This window comes from Numenius arquata, chromosome 3, assembly GCF_964106895.1.
Source record: "Numenius arquata chromosome 3, bNumArq3.hap1.1, whole genome shotgun sequence".
Lineage (NCBI taxonomy): Eukaryota > Metazoa > Chordata > Aves > Charadriiformes > Scolopacidae > Numenius > Numenius arquata.
Genome location: NC_133578.1, coordinates 11,136,987 through 11,158,376, shown reverse-complemented (window position 1 = coordinate 11,158,376; position 21,390 = coordinate 11,136,987). Strand labels below are relative to the sequence as shown.

The window sequence follows — 21,390 nt, the reverse complement described above, 5'->3', positions numbered from 1 at the left end:
GACATTAGAGTAATATCCAGAATTAGATAATGACAGCAAGTCTTCAGGGGAAGAAATGCTATAAGACATTAGCCCAGATTTCCATAGCCTGCAAAATCAGAGAATGGGCTTCTATAACCATCCCAAGAAGGCCAATGTATTGAACATTAGGAATAACGTAGTTCTGTGTAAGCATCAACACAGTACTGTTATCTACAATGATTTAGAAAATGCTGAATCGGTACAGTTTAAGGACACTATACATGCAGGTTAAACCCCATTCTACACATCTTAACTTCATGGTCTTCTGAAAGTCAACCCCAAAGTACGGAATCATTCATAAAGAAGGATAGTTCTTAAGTGAAGACTGGAATGAAAGTTTCACATATAAGTCTCATTGCAGCAGTCTGCCAAACAATTTCTCTTGCTTTGGACCTGCTGCCAAACCCAGCAGAGCAGCCACAGGTGAGAGCCAGGAGTGTCCTCTAGTGGAAGAATCCCCTGCCCAAGAATCTAGGTCCTACCTCTTAGTTTATACTGCTCCCCACTGGCAGCATTGACTGTAAAGGTGTGAGAGTCTTCATCACTGGGTGAAATCACAGCTCCCGCTAGCTGCAGGGTACCTCTGGGCTTCATGTGTCTAGACTGCTCATTAACAAAGTACTCCAGCAGACCAGCATCATTGTTTAAAACAAAAAATCTGCAATGACAACAAAGCAAACACACTAAATAAAAACAGCTCACTTTCCTTTTTTTTTCCTTTCTCCTTTTTTTGGCAGGGAGGAGGGCAGGCATGGGGAGAAGTCAAGTCTTTCATTACAAGTTGGCACAGATGGGGTTGGGACTTGAGTCAGTACAACCCCAAACATACAAATTATGTTCCCAACAAGACTCCACAAAAATTAAGTTCTTACCAATTTGTTTTCTCAGAGACCAGGGATGCTATTGCACAACAGAACAGCTGTGCCCACAGAAGAGTGCTATTGCAAGATTTTGGGAATTAAAAAAAAAATTATCCTGAATCTCCAAGGCTTATTACATCCTTAAACTACATAAATTAAGGGTAAAACAGCCCCAGCTACAAAACAGTCAAGATACAAAACTGTGAAACTGAAGCAATTCCAGATTTAAAAAAAAATTAAAGTGGATAGCATGCTTCATCTATTCAACCAAGTTTAACAAGAAGTTTAACAATTACTAAAAAGCATCATAACAGACTTACCGATATTGCCAACCGGTGACGAGATTGGTATATTTCATTAAATAGCCACAAATATTTTCCATGTGATCACTATTATTAAAAAAAAAAAAAAAAAAAAAAAAGAGAGACAAGTATTCAGACCAAACAAACTTTAGATCTTATCAGCTTTTGATCATCATTATCTACTCTCAGAAAACGAATTTTCACCTTCATTTTTAGAATAGCACTACCATTTTAGTAAAACTATCAACACTTAAACTTTTTCAGATTAATTTCTAAAGTTTTCTCTTAAGACAATTTAACCAGGCTTACCGAATTCCAAATAATTTCAAAACATAATTAGTTTCACCAATACTTGAGTTTTACTTAGAAGGCACTTCTGGACAGGTCTGTACTAGCTTTGAGTAATTAAAAACATAGTATCCATGTTTCTTCTGTTTCCTGCTCCCTCTTCTAAGCAAGCTTCCTATTTTTGGACTCCTGAACAAAATTAACTTTCACTAGCTTATTAACAGAAACTGTTTTTAGTTAATCACCATGACCAAGTCTGTAGCTACTCCTACACCAGTGTGGTTTTATTTATTTTTGATGTCCAGAACCCTTCCCAACTACATGAACAATCACGCTCTTGAACAGATGTTCTACAGAACCCAACACGCGGGTGCACGTCACATCAAGATATTCTGAAACGTAAAACAAGACCCGAAACATCTCCTCCTCTGGCCTGGCAGGAAAATCAGGTAGTTTCTCTTCCGAAGCCTCAACTTGTAACAACCACCAAAACCAAAAACCCATCGAGAGCATTCGGCACGGAGGCTTCATATCACTACAGGCAAAAGCAGTTCTCCTAAATAAGGCTTACAAGTCTTATGGCTACAAACTAATCATCTTAAAATGAGTTTAAAGACCTATTTTATACTGTAGATCCCCATAATTCTAGAAACGCCACCTCAATGCCCTCGCCTCTTACAGTAGGCCACAATTTTACATTGAAGAACACACTCTTGACAGACAAATCAGGTCCAGCATAAGAAAAATTCCTATTATTCCAATGAAGAATGGACACAATCTCCCAAATATCAGATACTGACTACTTGCTTTTTAAAAGAAGCTTATATTTAAGCCATCTTGTTTAGATTTTAAATTAAAAGTTCTGTAGCTCATAGTATGTTGAAGATCATATGAAAACTATTTAGAGTTCATTGAAGCAGCAGCCTGACACGGTCATTTTCAGTAGTGTCTTGGTCATTTTCTCGGTCTTTTTTCAGTGGTGCCCAGTGACAGGACAAGAGGAAATGGGCACAAACTTGGTCATAATTAGTTCCACCTAAACAAGAGGAGGAACTTCTTTACTTTGAGGGTGGCAGAGCACTGGAACAGGCTGCCCAGGGAGGTGGCGGAGTCTCCTTCTCTGCAGACATTCAAAACCCGCCTGGACACGTTCCTGTGCAACCTGCTCTAGGTGGACCTGCTTTGGCAGGGGGGTTGGACTAGATGATCTCCAGAGGTCCCTTCCAACCCCATATCATTCTGTGATTCTTTGTTAAGAAGTCAAAGTCATGTCAGCAGAAGTGGAAAGGGGCAGAGAAATAGGACTACTAGAGCCAAGGGATCACCTTCATTAGTGGATTTCAGTTGCAAACACAGCCAGATGAACTATTGGGGTAAATTTCAAATAACGGCTGAAGCTGCTGTCTACACTTAATTTCTAAACAGTGTCAGTATCATCAGATTAGTTAGACACCTGACAATTCAATAAATAAAACATAGTAAGTCTCATCCTAAAGGAAGCTATTTAGGATGCGGATAATGAAGACAACCTCAGAGTAAAACACTGCCACATGAATCAATGCCATATCACTGCCATTCAGTAACGCTATTCAAAGAAGAGATTGAAGTACGTACATTTTTGAAGAAAAAGAAGTTGCTGACTTTAAATGTAACATTTCAAAACAAAAATATGTGTTCTAGCTATTTCTGCAGCAATCAGTATTGCAGTAATATCCTGCAATGGAGAGCAGCCAGCAGGACTGTCTAGGAATTTAATTTCTAATAGCTCGTTAAGTGGTACTACAGATAAAAATAAAACCGAGGAGAGCAGAGGGTATTCAGGATATCATATATTTTAAGTGTACAAAAATGCTACAGGAGACACAGCCAAACTCATCCTCTGCAGACGCCTCTCATTTGTTATTATTGGCATACAAGGGAAGTACAGTTTAGACTTGCTCGCTGCCTTAATTTAGCTGAAAATTATGACATTGCCTAGCCATAAAAATGTATGAGCTTGGTTTTAATTGCCTGAAAATTGTCCCTAGTCACAGCTAATTGTTTTTCAGTTTTAGTGAATGCAAGCTTCACCTTTGCTTTTCAGTTAGGCATTGTACATAGCCCTGTGCACTTGGGCAAGAGCTGCTGTACTCTCCCATTAACGACCGTGCCCAAATCACAGGTATTTTATGTTTAGCAGAATCCAAGAAAAATCAGAACAGTAACTTCAGACTGCAACGAATACATAAGGACTGTATGTATGGCCTTGGAAGTCCATTCATCTGGCATGGGTAAATTAAACAGTCTTTGATTAAAATCATTTGGGTTGGTTTTTTTGTTTGGTTTTCTTTTTTTGTTTGTGGTTTTTTTTGGGTGTGTTTTTTTGGGTTTTTTTGTTTTGGGTTTTTTGTTTTTTTGTTGTTTTTTTTTTTTGAGTGTGACAGATGAGAGAGCTGATTCTGTCAGTCTTTAGAGGGGAATGCAGCTCTTTTGGTGATGTACTTCCACATAAAATGAGCACCTGAATACATTTTGTCTTCATCCGCACATCCCCCTCCATGTGAATTTTCACTTTGACTAGACCCAAACTTCTCTAAATGCCTCCTCTTCAATAATTCCTATCTCTAGCCTCCACAGTCCCAGAAGTTGATGGTTTAACCGAAAAACTTCAAAAACAGCCCCCTTGAGAAGCCTGAGAAAGTGACTAAGGACAAGCAAGCCAGTCACCTCCAGCATCATGGGCGCTGCCAACCTGGAAGGAGCATGTTGCAGCAAGCACCAGTTCATGAGCAACCTGGTCTAGTAGCAGGTGTCCCTACCCAGGGCTGGGGGGTTGGAACTTGATGATCTTTAAGGTCCCTTCCAACCCGAACCATTCTATGATTCTATGACGTTAAACACACTGACCAGCCGAGTTTCAGAATCCCTACCTTTGCACTCATGGAGACCCAAACCCCGTATCTCACACAAAAGAACTATAACTCAATGTAAAAGGTAAAGCTGAGATTACATTTAGCAGGTATCTCCCATTCACAAGCAAAAAGACCTCATCCACCTGCCCAAGATCATGGAAAGTAACCTCTGCAGCATGGGAAGAGAGACTGAGCTGTGGCTTGCTTTTTGGGAGGCCAGAGAACATTAGAAGAGCCAAAGTCCAAAGAGATGGAGCACAAAGGTCCCTGCTAAATGAGCCGCCTCTTGGACAATATTGATTATTTTCCTTCTTAATTGTGTTCATGTATCTGCAATAGAACTGCACAACCCCAAAAGACTGTTATTTAGTTTTTACCCTGTGAAAGGCTGGGCAAACTTTTAGTGCCCAGGCAAGTAACTGCCTGAAGGGAATGAAAAATGAGGTTCATTTTTAAAACATTTCCCTTGACAGTATAAGGGCCTAGAGGCAAACAAATAAGCAAACAGAAGAGTAAAAGCACAGACCTTACAGGCACTGATCATACTCTCCCAGCACAGATTCCCACACCACGTGGGCCAGGGAATTCTCAACATTTGAACTAAGGCTTATTTTTTAAAAATTAGCAATTTTATACAGTAAAAAAGAGATTTAAATCCAGTCTGCAAATTACAATTCACAAAAGGTAGATCCTATTACTGTACACAAACCTGGTACAGAACTACAGTCAACCTCCTACTCTTCTTCTGGGTAAGCACTAGTATTTTTCTATGAATACAGAAAAACATTCTCAGTATTATTTATGAACAACAAGGCCATGGAATCTTAACTAGCGCATTTCTTCAGTGATTCTAAGATTAGTGTCTCCACAGCAAGACTTAAACTACAATATTTGTTGTTACTAAAATGGCGTTGTAAGGCAGTTAACATTGTAGAAAAAAAGAACACCAAACAAACCCAAACCCCCAGTAATATCTCACTAGTATGGAATTAACAGCAAAGCTCCTCAGAGCACTACAGAAAGCTTTTAAGATAATAGACTTTGCGAACAAGAAGTTGAGGTTCAGGCACTGGCTCTGCTCACAGATAACCATAGTTTGTAAAATAGGAGCGAGATCTTTCTTAAAGCTCTTACCAGCATGTTTCTAATGGAACAACAGCAAAACCTGTTTCAAAGTCACCTGTGTACCTCGGAAGCCTCCACAATTTCCCACACTGAGGTTTCTGACTTCTAGAAAACAGATTTCAGAAGTGCACTCAAAACACTCAGCACTGACAGTGAGACTTGGCTGCCCTGAGATCCTGCCCAACTTTAAGAATACCTTTGCATTCACGCCGCTGCCTACATCCATGCGCATGTATCTAGGGGTACGTGTATCTTTTCATAACCAAGTTGTTGTTGCTCTTCAAAATGCTCACAGCAGTCTCACATTGTCAAAGGAATGGCAACAGCTCAGTAACAATGAGTCAACAACCCCTAAAGTCCATATTCTGTAGAAATTCACATGTCCTTCTGTCAAAGGATGACAAAAAACATCCTTGTGTTGCAGCAGACCTGTCACAGCCTTAAAGATGTAAAAAGAATTTCATTTTCACTTTTGCTGGACTACTTTAAGTAAGGATACCGTACAAATCACAATCCAGGAAAAAATTATGCAGGAGCTCATGGTATAACATCTGAACTCCAGCCCAGCACATTTACCACCCCCGAAAAATCCGTGGGTTTTTTTTTTTCCCAAAGGCTGAACACCACTGAGCTTGGCTGCCCATTTATCACACTTATTTAGTTTATAAATATCGTGAGATGGACTGAAATTCTCCTTGTAAACAAATGACTGAAGTGTACGAAAAATTAGAAATCAGTTCATAATCTTTCCAGAAAACTATCCCTCCCCATCTTCAAAGATGTTTACCACAAGCCAGAGTTCTATATAAAATACTATAAGAATAAAACATTCACAAAGGCTTATTGTTAGTTTCTTTATTCTTTTCTAGTTTTATTTATCCTTTTCTAGTACACTTCTTAAGTTGCAGCAGCTGTCAGTGCCTTACAGGCTGGTCTCCTGTCCTGGAGGAGAATTAAGACAGTAATAGTCAGGCCAAATTCCCCCCGTATCCTGTTTACGTGCAGCATCCGAGTCTTGAACGCAGATGCTGAGGAACAGCAGTCTCAGAATGACGTCTTTCAGGAGCTTCAGCCAAGACACCCGGGCTCACACCTGATGAGTGCTGGGCCAACATTTTCTCCAAGAAGAAACAGTGATGCAGAAGGCCTCTCCGCCCTTTTTTCCAACCCCTCCTGGTGCAGCTCTCCCCAAAAGCCCCACAGAAACAAACCACTCCTAGCAGTGGCACAAAATTACACCCATCGGGAAAGCGATTACAGAAAACTTCCAAGGCTGCCCTTCCGATGATTTTAATTTTGCTAGGACCCAGATAGCACTGGGCAGGATACTTCAAGCAGCCAGGTCTCTAAAGACCCAACAGCTGTTTGAAGAGCAACCGCAGAGGCCAAAGTTTCCCCACAGACTAGCATAACGCGTGGGTTCAAATGGCAGCTGACTATGCGTGGATTTCCTTCCAGCAGGAAGGATGACCAGGAGCCTGGGGCTCATGCAGATGTTGGGAAGGGGTCCTGAAGGGGGGAGGTCCAGCCTCCATAGCTGCCACCACCACTGTTATGACCGTGCCTTCAGGACATGGCCAAGGGCTTTTTTGCTAAAAGCTAGCAAAGCACAAAGGGAAGGGAAGAAAGAAATCAGGATTTTAAGAGTGCCAACTAATGAGTAGTTTTTGACCACATAGTTTGAAAAAAGCAGTAACCATTTCCATGGAACTTGTTCATCTCTATCTGCCTACAGGATCACCCTCTGTAACAGCTCGCTTTCTCCTCACTGATCATTGCGGAGGGTTTATCTCAAGCCACTGATTCCCCTTTTTGCTACATGGAAGGGAAGGGCGGGGGAGAAGAGAATTAAAAAAAAAAAAAACCTGTGTCAACAACAGAAACTTTGGGCTTATCTTCTGCAACTGCAAAGATCACTTGCTCCCCAAAAACCACCACCACGTTAAGCACACGGCTTGTTGATGCAAGCGTGGGTTGCCCAGTACACCCAGCAAGGTAAGGCAGAAGCCTCCATGTTGCTTACCTACATCAATAAATCAGCTCTGCTTTTCCAAACCTCTTTTGGAGAAACAAATGAACCAACCTTGCTGTGGAATTCACCAGCAGTGCCCCACAGTCAACTGTAAATTGGCAGCAAAGCTCCTGCTCTTCAGCTCATGTGGTTTTGACTATTCAATTATGAGTTTAGAAACCAACAAGTGCAAAGAGAAAACGTTCAACGATATGACAAGTACATTGACAGCAGACCCTGGGGATCCTTCAGAATACCCACCGCTCGGCCACAAGTGTGCTAGCAACACGCACATCCTCATTAGATATAAAAACTTCTCTTAATATGCACTCTTATAAACCCTTGAGAGCACAGACATGCGTTGGAAGAGAAGACTGCCAAGAAGGAAGAGTGCTGCAGAGCCAAAATGAGCTGTTGGCTGTCCCTGACCCCACCGGGGCTCTCCCACCGCCCAGCTCCCCCAGCCCCAGCTCCGGGCACCGCTGTTGCCTTTGTACCTACAGTTTCTGTCAATACTAGTGCTCGAGGGGAATGATAAATCAAGCTTACAGTTTGGGGTTTTTTTAAAACCATCCTAATTAAACTTGCATCCAATTCTCCTCTTTTGTCCATTAATGACACAGGTCAATTATACACAAATGAAACTGTATTGTGGTGCTTTTGCAGGGTAGCAAGTGAAAAAAGAGAAAGATAATATTTAATTAATAAGTAGCAAAACACTGCTCTCGCTGGGCTACTGCAAAGCTGATTATTTAACTACTTTATCACTTAGAGAGCTCTTTAGCTCTCCCAAATACATCTGGAAAAAAACTGCAGCAAGTTTCAGCTAAGCAATTTCTCTTTGCACGTACACAAACACCTCAAGTCAGCAAGAACTCCACTCACACGCAATTTATTTGTGGATTTGCGGCAGCATAACACAACTGAAGCTGGACCCGAGAGTCAGTAGCCAGCCCTGCAGGTTTTTCCGCAATGATAACTACTACTCAAACTATCACTGGAAAAATAACTGTAGATTTAGCCAATAACATTTTAGGGCGGGAGCATACAAGAACCAGGCACCTCAAAAAGTCTGAGCTCTCTGCTTGATATCTCCAGAGAATGATTGTTGCCTGCAGGTTTGCTACTATGTATGTTACCAGCTTACATTAGCACAACATAATGCAGTTTCACTTATTGTTACCAACCCCAAAACTTTCCCCTGAAGTCTAGTTTCAGAAAGCTCAAGCAGTCAAATGAAAGCTACTCTGCGCAGTGAATGGTACTGGCATAACAAAAGCAAGGCAAACTCACTGATGGATGAGAATCCTCACAATTTGGGACTATCTGCCACCCTACACCACCTCAGAAAGCAGTGGACCCCGGTAAGCACTATTCTCGGAAACTGCTGGAGCAAACCTCTGCATGGCTTAGTTACTCTAAGCACAGTCCAACAGGGTTTAGCTTACTACACATTCACTTACTACACATTCCAGCCCAAGGCATTTTGGTCCGTTTCTAGTCTCGTAGCAATTATCCTATCGGAAATATAAAGCCATGCCCTCCCAGTTTTTGTGACTTTAAAATTACTGTATTGACAGTTACCCACGGCCATCGTGGACTTTGCAGCAATAAAACACTGGCTATTAAATGGAAGGTAAATACACTGATCAGCTACTCCAGACAAGCTTCTTGCCTTCTTAATGATTTTGAACCACTTTTGAGACATTTCAGATTAAATACAAAGGATAGTAATTATTACCACCTTCCAAGCAAGCAAGAAGACGCTTAATTGATTACGTTATCTAAATATCCAGAAAGACCATAAGCCTGGAGTACAACACAAGCAAAAAATTGTGTAGACTACCAGACTCAAGAAGCAATGGCCAATAGTTTGAAGTCTAACTAGCAAACAGTTACAAGTGGTGCACCTCGGGGATCATTACCAGTAAACACCTCCAAGCTGGCTGATGGACCAGCACACGCTCTCTGCAACCTCTCAGGTGAGACCAAACCTAGGGGAGCAGTCAGGATGCAGGAGGGTGGGCTGCCTTTCCAAAGGGTCCCGACTGTCCAGAGGAACAGGCTGACCAAGACCACCAAACTTTGATAAAAACAATGCGAAGCCTTTTGCCTGGGATGGACTAACCCATGGACCAGTGCAAGTGAGGTATGCCGTACCTGGGTCTGTTCAGTCACCTTCAGAAGCAGCGAAGGCTTAACGGGGATCTCACTACTGGCTCCCCTATATACAGATCAGATGGAGTCAAACTCTTTTCAGAGATGCACAGCAGCAGGGCAATGGTCTTAAGTTGTAGGAAAAAAAAAATTCCTCATGTGACACAAGGAAAAATTCATTCAAAATGGGGGGGGGTTTAAACTCTGGGCCACGAACCCAGAAAGGCCATGGCATCTCCATCCTTGGAGATGCCCAAACTCAACCTGCAGCCCCAAATGACCTCTTCTACCTTTGAAGCTGGCCCTGCTTTCAGCAGGAGGCTGGACTAGAGATTTCCCAGAGGTTGCTCTCAACCTAAATTATTCTATAATTCCTAGATATAGAAAAATTAAACAAAAATATTCTTGCAATAAAATTGAGGTAGAAGGTTAAACTTTAATTAAGAAAGCACATGTGCTAACTTAACCACCTATGATTATGACAATACATAAAAAGAGTAGGACTGGTTTCTTGTTCAGTGTTTTAAGAGGACAACAATTCCCAGATAAGGAATTATTCAAAACTGCTCCTTTTCATTGTGCAAAAAGCATCAGGTATTCTTTAAGTGGCACTGATGTGCTAATAAAGAGTTTCCTTATGGTTTTCTTCCCTCGCGCTTGTCATTGACATTTATGAAGGACTGTCATGTACCAAACAATAAAAGGACAGGACATTATCATCCCATTTTACATACAGGGAACTGAGGCACAATGAATTTTCCGCCTCTCTAACTTTGATATAGTCGTAGCCCCATTTTACTCAAGACATTCAAATCACAGCTTCTGCTGATTTCAGCTGCAGCTGTGACCCTGCAAAAGTTTTGCAAAATCAGAGCCAACTGTTCCAAACTAGGCCTCTGAGGAAAAAAAGAGGAACATACAATTAGTGATTACAGAGGAAAACTAGTTTAAACAATACGACTGTTGCCACAGAGGAAGTCAGAGCCAGGGTCAGAAGCCAGCTCCTTAATATAGCATCCAGCAGTGCTCACGCTTTCTGTTACACCGTCACTGCAATGAATGAAATCGATTTCCCAATGCAAACTGAGCTCTTCAGGAAACTTATCTGCCAATGCTTAAACGTTAATCAAGATTTTCAAGATTTCCAGCCTCATCAAAAACTCAGGAATTTACACCTGGAAGGAAAAAGAAAAAAAAATGCATACCCATAGCAAAAAGCCTTCTCCCTGACACTCCTGCTCCAAAGCAGGTTATTAAATATAAGATTGTCAGCTAAATACACAGGAAGAAACTGCATTTCTCCTACCCACTTCAGCTGGTCCTCCCCTCTCATTTTGATCTTAGACACACAATACAGAACATCTGAAATGCTACAAGCTTTGCAAGCACCCTAAAAAGAAAGTTGCCTGGCAGCATTACAAGCAGGCAGTGACCTCCTACAAAAAGAATTCATCAACACTGGCAGGTGATCAGAGTGCATGTCAAGGCAACATCCTTAAGTAAACAGAGGTCCTTGCACAGATGCCTTCATTTTCATGGTACGATGAATACAGTGCAAGAACCCACCTGGGATAACCTACCAGCAGCAGCTGGCACTTTCTGCTCCTGCATTAAGCAATGCAATGTCACTAGGTCAGCCACATCCAGTTTGTTTTTCTTCTTCTCTCTGGGGATGGAATGTGTGTGGCAGAGCAGGACGTTAATGTTGTAGGTGCTTTTAATTAACTTGCTGATACATAATTACATTAGAAAAGGTGAAGTTGGAAAATACCCGTTGCGCTTAGAGAAGGATAGACTTTTGTAAAGGCCATTAACTCCTGCAGAAATCTATTCCGTGGAAAGCACAAATTATTTTATATTTAGAAGCTATTCAAAAGTTTGTGATTCTTCAGTTTAGCTTAATTTGAACTCTAAATTAATATCTCAGTATTAAACACAAGTATGCTGCTATGCCAGAACCAACTCCCACATTTGTCAGCCCTGCCCCAGTGAGTTTTACCACCTGCCCATTCAACACAGGGATGCTCCAGGAAGGGAGAGTGGGACACAAGGCTGGACAAGGGAACCCAGGCCCTGCCGACCTGGTTCAGGAATTGGGTTCAGATTTCCTACTAGAGCATCAGCCATCATGAAGCTCCTGTTTAAATTACCCAAACCTGTCTCCCCAACTCTATCCACCCCTCACACACTGATTTACTTCTCTTAATTTATAACACATCTAAGCTTCCATCTGCTCCAACCCCATTCTTCCAGGTCGTAAATACATGTGTGAACACGAATGGCTCACCTGCCTTCTCAGAAATGCCCAGGGCTTCAGCAAGTGGAAAAATCAACTTGATAAAAGATGACCTTAACATTTTAGTCACACAGAATGGATCCTGAGGTGGATATAACCAGCTGACCATCTTAAATATGGGCTTCTTATCTATACTAATGAGCAAATTATGGTGAGTGCTGCATTTCTAAATTAGCGTTATGAATGTGGTATACTCTTTAAGCAAAGATTCAAATCAGTATAAAGAAATTCAGGCACTAGGTTTTTCAACCTTTTCTCTCCAGCATATCAAACAAATGTGACAGCCATCCTAACCTGATTTTTAGCAATGAAAAGGAATACAACACACAAAATTGCAAAAATAAATTCTGTCACAGCAACCACTTGAGAAACTCTTCTTTTCAGCACCCAGTTCATCACATCCCAAAGGTCAGCATCAAGTCAGAAAACGAGCAGCAAGGGCTTTCTGAAGGCCACCCAGCGGTGAGGTATCTCCCCAGATCACCAGGAGCAAGGATGACCAGGGCTCACTTTGACACAAGCTTGACATCAGCACCACCAGCCAGTCTGAAAGCCGCTGGCAGATGTGTAACAGTAGGAGCAACGGAAACCTCAACCCCATTGGTGGCCAGTGCCTTGATGTCACAATGCCAGCAGGAAACGGAGGAAGCGGGGTGGGCTGTACGAGCAGGGGAAAGTCAAAGCAGGAGTGGTCCTCGCCAGACCTCCCAAGGTAAGACCACAAAATTACAGCCTCTCTCCGCCTTTGAGGTTGCACGCAAAGAAGGGGGCATCCATTACTTGGAATATACAAAAATTCCACATAGGATCCCAAAGAATTTTCTTTCAAGCAGTGCAGAGAGCAACCCCAGAACAAGGGAGATGGGTATTAAAGAGGAAGTCCAAGGAGTACCAGCATTAGAGGGAACTGTCCTAGGATGACACTAACGGTTACATGAAGGTTTGGGAAGTTTCTTTTCTTCTACTTAACAAGTGCTGGGGACTTTAACTTAAATTCTGGCCTGCTCTCAAGAGTCCAGAGTTAATTAGGTCAGCTAACACACTCTGCTGCAGCCTAAGCAAGAATTTGATGCTTACATTAATAATATGATGAGAAATGTTAAGTTCAGAGACAAGAAAGGAGGACCAGCAAGGGAGAGGTTGGCAACATGAAGCGTTGTTATGCCATTACCTCCTGTATCTGTTTCTAAAGCTGAAAACAGCTTGGTAAAGGCCAAACAGATGAAATTTATCCTCCCGAGATCAAACATTCTTGGAGTGTGACTAGAAACGCATAGAAACTAGAAAAACTCTCTACATTTTTTGTGCAATCAAGACTGACATCAACGTCACCCTCAATAAAAAAAAGATTCTTATCAACATCTCAGGAAGACTGTACCAGTTTCAAGACACTTCCCTTTATTACTACTAATTAGATCCTTTTGGCAAGATAGCATGAATAAAAGTCATCAACACTTCCGCAGTCTCTCTCAGCCTCACACGTTTTGCTTCCACGTGTTTGAAGTACAAAGGATTGTCGGTCACTCTCCAAAGACAACTGGGATCGAACTCAGAAACAAGCGTTTTCTTTACATTTGCTATGGGATCACTTTATGAAGAAAAGTTCACGATCGTCTCAAAATGCAGAATTAAAATATATTCACGTGTTTCGGATAGCAGTTCTTCTGTTACGTTATCGCATGCTGACTTGCTCAAAAACAGAAGATTAAATTAAGGTCAGTGATTGTTTACTCCTTTTTTTTACTATTTATGAAGAGTGCTTACACAAAATGAAAAAAGCCCTTATAACAAGACTGGTGACCCTCCCACTTGTTTTAAATTTGTTATCCTTTCGCATTTGATACCAAAAAAATTACAATGTTACTCTTTTTACCAAAAGCCTCTCTTAATCCAGCCCAAGGCACATGGAGTAATTCTGCAAGAGAATCTGTCTTAAATTGATAACTAAAGACAAGCAGAAGCCACACAGCATGAACCCTCTTACCTGCCATTGTCATCCCTAGCAAAAAAAGAAAAAAAAAATTAAAAATAAAAAAAAAGTAATTTTAGTCTAGCAAGTTGATTCATTTCCTTAGAAGCTACTTTCATCCAAATGTCTTTCCATACTAATTCACAACTGTGAATACCCCTGCAGCACTTAAGTAAACTTTCACGAACAGCTAACAGTTAACTTTTTTCCTTTAAAAAAGGTGCAAAATACATGATCCGTAGCATTTTATAAATATATATAGCTAAAACCATAGCGAGCTGATGCTAAAACCATTTCAGAAATGAGGAACAAAGGCAAATACCTACAAAAATACACACAGAACCGAAAAGGAAATAGGTTTTGAAATATAACTTGTAAGCTTAAAAATCAGCAAGAACTTGGGAAATTCATGAACATTTTACATGTGCTTCTACCGGCAAGGGAAGAAATGCTGGGAGTCCTTTCAATAGCAGCTGAATTGATTTATGTATTTGAGAGCAGAACCACTAAGAAAAACATAAAATGACAGCACATTAGCATGCCTCCAACTGGGAAAGACAATCTTGTTTCTCTAGTCAACCACAGCGCTTTGAACTTTTAATTTTGTAGATAAATGAGAACCAGTTATCGCAAGTCATTTCGCTCAAAATTATCTGGAAGCCCCTCAAGCCAAGCTGAAAGGACTTGTTAGACTTCTCGGCACACATTCTGACCAGCTCTCTGTCAAGCTCATAGACACAGAATCTGCTTTCTAGTTGTGAAATTTTTACGTTATTAGAATGACTACGACTCACATGTCACAGAAGAACCTGCCAAGGCTGTCTCCTTTCTCTCACTGCTTTGAAACTAAGCTGTTCATTTAACCTAGAGCAAGGCAAAAACCAAATGAAGATGGTCAACAGTAAAAGCAGGATTGCTGAATGCAAATAACTCTCTATACACGCAACACTGCACTTAGTTTGGTTAGCAGCTGCTTAGAAAGTGTTATAATCTTATATTACTTTATCAAGTGATCTTTTAATAATTTGAAGGTATTTGGAAGTCTCACCCTATGGTAACTATTTTTCTAAATTAAAATAGGGATAAAGAGTTTAGTGTGCAGCACAGCCTCTCCAGCTTTGTTTATCTACTTAACTGCAAATTAACATTCACACTGTTCCCAATCCCAGCCAGCAAAATGCAGCCGAGGGCTAATTACTACGCACTCTGACCCTGATCATATATTCACAAGTAAACAAGATTATTTCCTGTCAGAGGGCAAGAAAAACAGTTTCTCAAGAATTCTTAACTTTTATTAAGTCAAAAAAAAAAAAAAGGTCTCTTCCTGCGCTCTGAAAAACTGAGCCCTTACAAATTTCAACAGAGGCACTGCTGTACTGGCTGCCTAAACTCACCATACACAGGCTACTGGCAGAAAGTCTGCAGAGAGGTTCAGTCGTATCTCCGCATCACCTGAAGTGTCTGGCAGCCTCTGGTTGTCTCTTCTTCTCCACTATTACAAACATTTGGTCTAACTCTATCATAGCTATTTAAAAATCTCCCTACTATTCCCCCACAAAAATGTGAAGTTAGACTTTCTGCTTCATTTTTTATTTTCTAGACATGCACTTCACCCCAAGGGTATGTGACTTTCCACCTCTTTGAGAGGTTCAGATTTCATTATTTCAGGTTCCAGCAGTGCTGGAGGTGGTTAGTTTTTTCCATAGCCATAATTCCGTATTTGGAGCATTAAAGTATCATGTACCTGTTGTCCCATTTGTCTGACAACTACGCTACAACTGTTTTGAGAAGAAGCTTCACCAAATACAGTTACACTTCTGCACCAGACGCAGTCTCGGCTGAGCAAGTACTTCAGGACCCTACTTCTGCCAGGCTGCGTGACCACACACTGCTCACACTCCAGGCTGTAAAAGTTAAAGATCAAACTTCCACCAGAAGCTCCCAGCGAATCCGTTTCTAAATCCTATATTTTAGACATTGATTTACTATTAGGTCTTTCGTCAAATATATTTTAGAATAGAAGCAATCCAAAGTGAAAACTCAGCTACAGCATCCCATCCAGGAGAACTTCCTAGGGAAGCAGGGGGAGAAAGGTGATATTTTGTGGGTAATTAGATATAGAAACAAACATAGGAGTAAATAATTGATTCCCAACAGAGCAGAGATTGCCAGTGAGGCACCTCAAGTGTCCAGAATAATAAAATTGGTATATTAAACTTGTCCCAATGATCTAGAAAGGAAAAAACAAACAAACAAAAAAAAAGAAAACAACAAAGAAGAATAATCTGTAGTAGAGTATTAGAGCAAATCAAAGCAGATACTGATAGCTGCAGGGAGTAACACAGACAGCTCCTGCTTACAGCTGCCAAGCCACCAAACTGATTATCCCTCAGAGAGTCAGTTCAACTTTCGTCCTACAATCTACAGCACTGAGAGAAGAAACAAAACACTTGGATGGATAATTTTAGAAAGTGGTATTTCACTGCATAGCACAGACCTGCAACCACCATCTCAAAGGTACTATAGCAGAAAAGGGTCCAGGCAAATCAGGTATCTCATCCTTTCCACTGCCTCTGACGCATAAAAATATTAAGTACTTCCGTTTTGATTGCATAAACTAACTCTTGTATTTCACATGTGAAACACATAGTTGGTCACAGTACTAAGAATTTTCGTAAGAAAATTCATAGTTATACATGAATCCAGAGTTTTTTAAGAAGTTTAGAAGCAACTGGAAACAATGAATAAGACAGCCAATAGCCAAATGGGACAAGAAGCTTGCCTATTCAACACCCTGAAATATTGGCCCTAAAATCACCGCTTTTCTTTCTGGGACTAGTCACCAGGAAGGTAAATGACTCACGACTCAGGTTCTCAGCGATGACCGAGCTATTAAAATCCTCAGGCATTCAGTGCGGGCACAGCCTGGACCTGGGCACTCCTCTGCCATCCGATGGCTCTCCATCCCGCACAGCGCACACACATGTACCACGCTCTGGTTCCCCTGTCTCCGCGCGCAGGAAACAGAAAGCCAGTCCATCTGGGCTGGCAGATGACAGCTCTGGAGAGCCTCCATTTGAAGGAGAAGTGTGCAAACTTCGCCTAACAGCGGCATTTTCAACAGTAACATGGCAGAACTCCAGTCACGGACGAGACACCTAAAAGCAGAGATCCGGAAATCTCTCCAACAATGCCCGCTGTCAGTGTGTGAGTGGAAACTCTTTCAATCAGAGAGAACATCAGGGAAAAAGAGTACATGAAAACCCCCAAATCCATTTGAGGGAGAAGCGTGCAAACTTCACGTCACAGCGGTACTTTCAACAGCAACATGAGAGAACTCAAGGACGAGAGACCTAAAAGCGGAGATTTGGGAATCTCTTAAGTGACGCCTCAGAGAGCCCACCCTCGGTGTGCGAATGGAAATTCAACCAGAAAGCACATCAGGAAAAAGAAAAAAAAAGAAAGTACATGAAAATGCCCAAATCCCTCGAACGCACAGGCAGGTCGTTCAAAGGAAGCGTTTTAGTTTGAATCCATTTCAAACTCGTGCTGTGTGCACAGCTTCTCCCGCTTTCTCCGCTCTCTTCTGCTGTACCTGAGTAATCACCCCCAGTTACGCCAAGCGCAGCCATTCTTAAAATAAGCCAGATCAGACAGAAACTCCGGGCACACTCGCAGTTTCGCTATCAGCATCAATGAAATAAAAAAGGCTGCCATTAAGTTCTCCAAGGAAGACGCACCGAACTAAAAACTCGGCACAAAGTTTGGCTTTTCGGGAAAGGCTGGAAAGCGACGGGGAGCGCCTCCAGCAGCAACTTTAAGGCGGTCTCCACGTTCTGTGAGGGAAACACGAAAAGCTGGAGGGAGGGAGGGAGGGAGGGAGGGAAGACACACAACCCCCCCGGCGGCGAGGGGGCTTTGTGCCGATACACGGGCACAAAAAACACCAGGGGAGCCGGCTGACGGCCCGGCCCGCCGAAAGGGCACTGCCAGGGAGAGCCAGAGGCCGGCTTGAAGCAGCCCCGGGCCCGGAGCCCCCCGGCTCCCCTCCCCTCCCCTCCCCTCCCCTCAGCCCGCCGCCCCCGGCCCGGCCCGCCGCGCCCACCTGTACTGCCAGCCCTTAGCGCCGCGGCCGCCGCCGCTCTTGCCGCCGCTCTGTCCCGTCGCCGGCGGCTGCTGCTCCGGCTTGCCCTCGCCCTCCGGCCCCTTCATGGCCGCCGCGGGGTCGGCGCACTGCATGGCGCCTCGGCTGCCCGCCCCCTCAGAGGCGCCCCCGGCCCAGGGGAGGGGGCCCCGCCGCCGCCCCCCCCCGCTCAGGCCGCGCCGGGGCCCGGCCGCGCCCGCCCCATGTGTGTTGCGATGGCGGCGGCTGCCGGCAACCCCCCGCGCCCCGCTGGGCTGGGCTGGGCTCCCCACACGGCCGCGGCGGGCTGGGGAAACCCGCCCTCCCGCTCCCTCACCCCGCCCGGCCCGGCCGCCCCTTCCGGGTCAGCGCCGCCGCCATCTTTAGTGCGGGCAGCAGTGCCCGGGCTAGGCCGCTCCCAGGTGCTGCCGTGCTTAAAGCCACAGCAACCCTTTAAAATCATTTTAAACTTCTGGCTACAAGGGTTCTCTCCCCGGAAAGGAGAGGAATACGAAGAGTGAAGGATCGAAGCTGTGTTGTACACAGGTTCTTATGAGCAGAGGCATGAAAGCCCTTGGCTGGGATCTGACTGAGTGTTCACAGAAACCCATCAAACAGGAGCAAATTCACCAGGCCTCGAGAGGAAATACATTTTTCCTCCTTTTTTTTTCCTCCAATTACTGCATTACAAAACAGCTAGGCAGTTTTTTTTCCTTCACAGAGCTGACTAGGAGTGGTGGGTTTGGTTACGTGACATCTTTCAGGCCAGGCATGGCTTTTGGACAACCATGACTGCAGCCACCTTATTTCTTAAAATCAGGGGCAGAGGGTCCTTGTTCTGGCTTTCATCAGCCAGCACATAAATAAGAGGAGGGCAGAATTAGACATGGCCATCGTTAGCAAGGTTGTGGTTCTCCACATCCTGTCCTGCCCCAACTGCCCCCTCCTCTCTCCAGCTCCTTTATTATACTCCTGTAATATTGTGAACAACCATTATACAAAAGATGTTAAAAATGCCCTATGTGAGAATGTACATAGAAGCAAAAATGTAAAGGAGAACATACTTCAGACAAATACTTTATTTACCCAGAACATTCCCCTCCCCAGGAGCAGCTTCGGACTCCATGAAGGCTGCCCAGGCTTTCCCATCTCCTACCAGTAAATTTCCACTTTCCCAGTGACATTCAAAACATCTTTGCCTTGGCCCACCAAATGAGGATAGCATGTTATGAGCACCGTGTCTTTAAAATATATCCATAAGCTTTAATCTGTCTCTAAATTAGCCCACATCCATCCCTCCCTGCCAAGCGCAGGCACACGTAATCTCAGCTAACAGACCCCAGGTGAGGACTGCCTACACCTACACCTATCGTCTCTCTTACAGAGACATAATATATTACCACCGCACAGGCCTAAAATCCCCCGCTTCTGCCTTTTTAGAAGCACAGTTGTCACTGCAGGGAAAAAAAAAAGGAAGCTTTTTCAGCTCTTACGGAACCACAGGTGAACAGATCAGCAGAGTCATGTTGTCCATCGAAGACAATTTTGGCCAGGACTGCACTCCTCTTGCCCTCCAAACATATTAGTTCATCCCCTGCCAATCACTTGACATTTTAATTGAAAACATAATGTAATTGCATGGTATCGTAATGGAAGCCAGCACCACTGAAACCTTCCATTGAAATTTTCCTGGGAAAATTTGAAGCAAAAGCAAGTCAGGCCAGAATTCCACTTGTGTGCTTTATTTCCATCCTGCTTGTAGACAAACTGTCCCAAGAGAGACAGAGCTTCACTTTCAGAGCCATCACAGGTGGTCTGTAGGATGTTCCTCCACCTCGAACTTCTCCAATACCCAAACTTGTATTTGCTTCCCCCATGTGTTTGCTTTTTTCTCTTAAAAAAAAAAAAAAAACAGGTGTTGCACTCGCAGTACCAGAGGCTGTCGTAAGATGGCATTGACAAAATGCTTAATAGCATAGAAAGGCTAATAGCTTGGTCACATTTGCTAAGGACTTACAGTTCAAGCTGCCTTTTCTCTTTAGTTAACGGTTGCTACTAATTATCGCTTGTGTTCAGCTTCACTGCTCTCAGTCTCTTTCCCCGGTTATAATTTAGTGGGTCAAAATGATGCCCAAAATCCCTTGCAAGCCTGACAGAGGGAGAGCATTGAGGTCCCAGAGCAGTGCCCTGCCCGCAGCCTGCCTGAGCCTTGCCACCGGCTGCCATTTCTAGGTCTGGAGGAAGAACTCAGGGACAGTTGTGGATCTGGAGGAGGAAAGCGTGAAAAGGATGACATACATTTATCAACATTTGTCAGATCAAATCCCTCTAGGCTCGATTATGGCTACAAGCTGAAGTGGAGCATATTTTATTATAACTCCTGTTAAAGCAAATTTGCCCAATTTGCCATAATTTATCATTCTGTTAATTTTAGGAAACCATCCAGGATCTGATCAAAACCATGTCCTACTATTGCTGATTTGTTTCCGAAGCTTATAGTCTGGCTATACACGCTTAGCACCTCTTCAGATCAATATAATTTCTTCAGAGCAGCAAGATCTATCCATGTTCAAAGAGTAAATCTCTAAAATCCAGCATATTTTTCATCACCTGTGAGCTTAAAATAGTAACAATAATTTAAAAAAATAAATAGAAATTGTGATACAAATTTTCTACCACTCCCTTCTCAGTTGGACCGGGTTGATTTTTTTCCTGACTTAAAAAGTGTCTTTGGATGAGATTGAATTTAACATAGTTTTAAACCCGTGCCCTCCCCTGGCTGCCGGTCCACAGAAGATGAGCAGTTACTGCTCCTGTCCGATAAGGGAACTGCATCCCCTACAGGCTTGCTGAGGAAAGGCATCAATCCCGGGAAAGGACAGACGGAATTGCAGCCTGCCTTCACCGCAAGGGGTGTGCCATTTTTCACAATCATTGCCGAACTGGGAAGGCTGCTGGCTAATGAGAAAACAGACAGAAAAATAACGATGCTAATGGTGCTTCACAACTGCGTTTGTTAATTGCACAATCAAGGGTTCTTAGGTTTAGATTCTTTCTCAAGGCAACTGATACTTGAGTTTATTAATAGTGGGAAACACTTGTTTTCTGGGCTCTTCTACATAGTGAACACGAAATAACTCCCAATTCTTACTAAGAATAAAAGATACCTGCCTACTAAAACTCTAGATGCCATGACAAAAGAACAAGAAAGGAAATTTGATTAAAGGAAAAACCTGTCTCCAGCAACCTACTGAGCACATGACTGTATTCTCCTGACTATGGCCAGTAAGGCCAGGTACATACAGGTAATACAAATTATTTCAGACTCCAGAGTATTTTTCACTGCA

The 21,390-nt window shown here is 42.9% G+C and overlaps 1 protein-coding gene across 1 annotated transcript in view; it reads right to left on the bottom strand.

Annotated features, from left to right (window-relative positions):
* OSBPL11 (oxysterol binding protein like 11) overlaps positions 1-18,159 on the bottom strand; it is a 41,740-nt gene extending 23,581 nt beyond the window's left edge. Inside the window, exons 1-3 of the mRNA XM_074144868.1 lie at positions 18,026-18,159; positions 1,202-1,270; positions 504-679 (exon numbers count right to left, since the gene is read on the bottom strand). Of these exons, the coding sequence (XP_074000969.1) occupies positions 504-679; positions 1,202-1,270; positions 18,026-18,159 (379 nt within the window). The remainder of the gene's footprint in view (positions 1-503; positions 680-1,201; positions 1,271-18,025) is intronic.
* Positions 18,160-21,390: the final 3,231 nt, after the last annotated feature.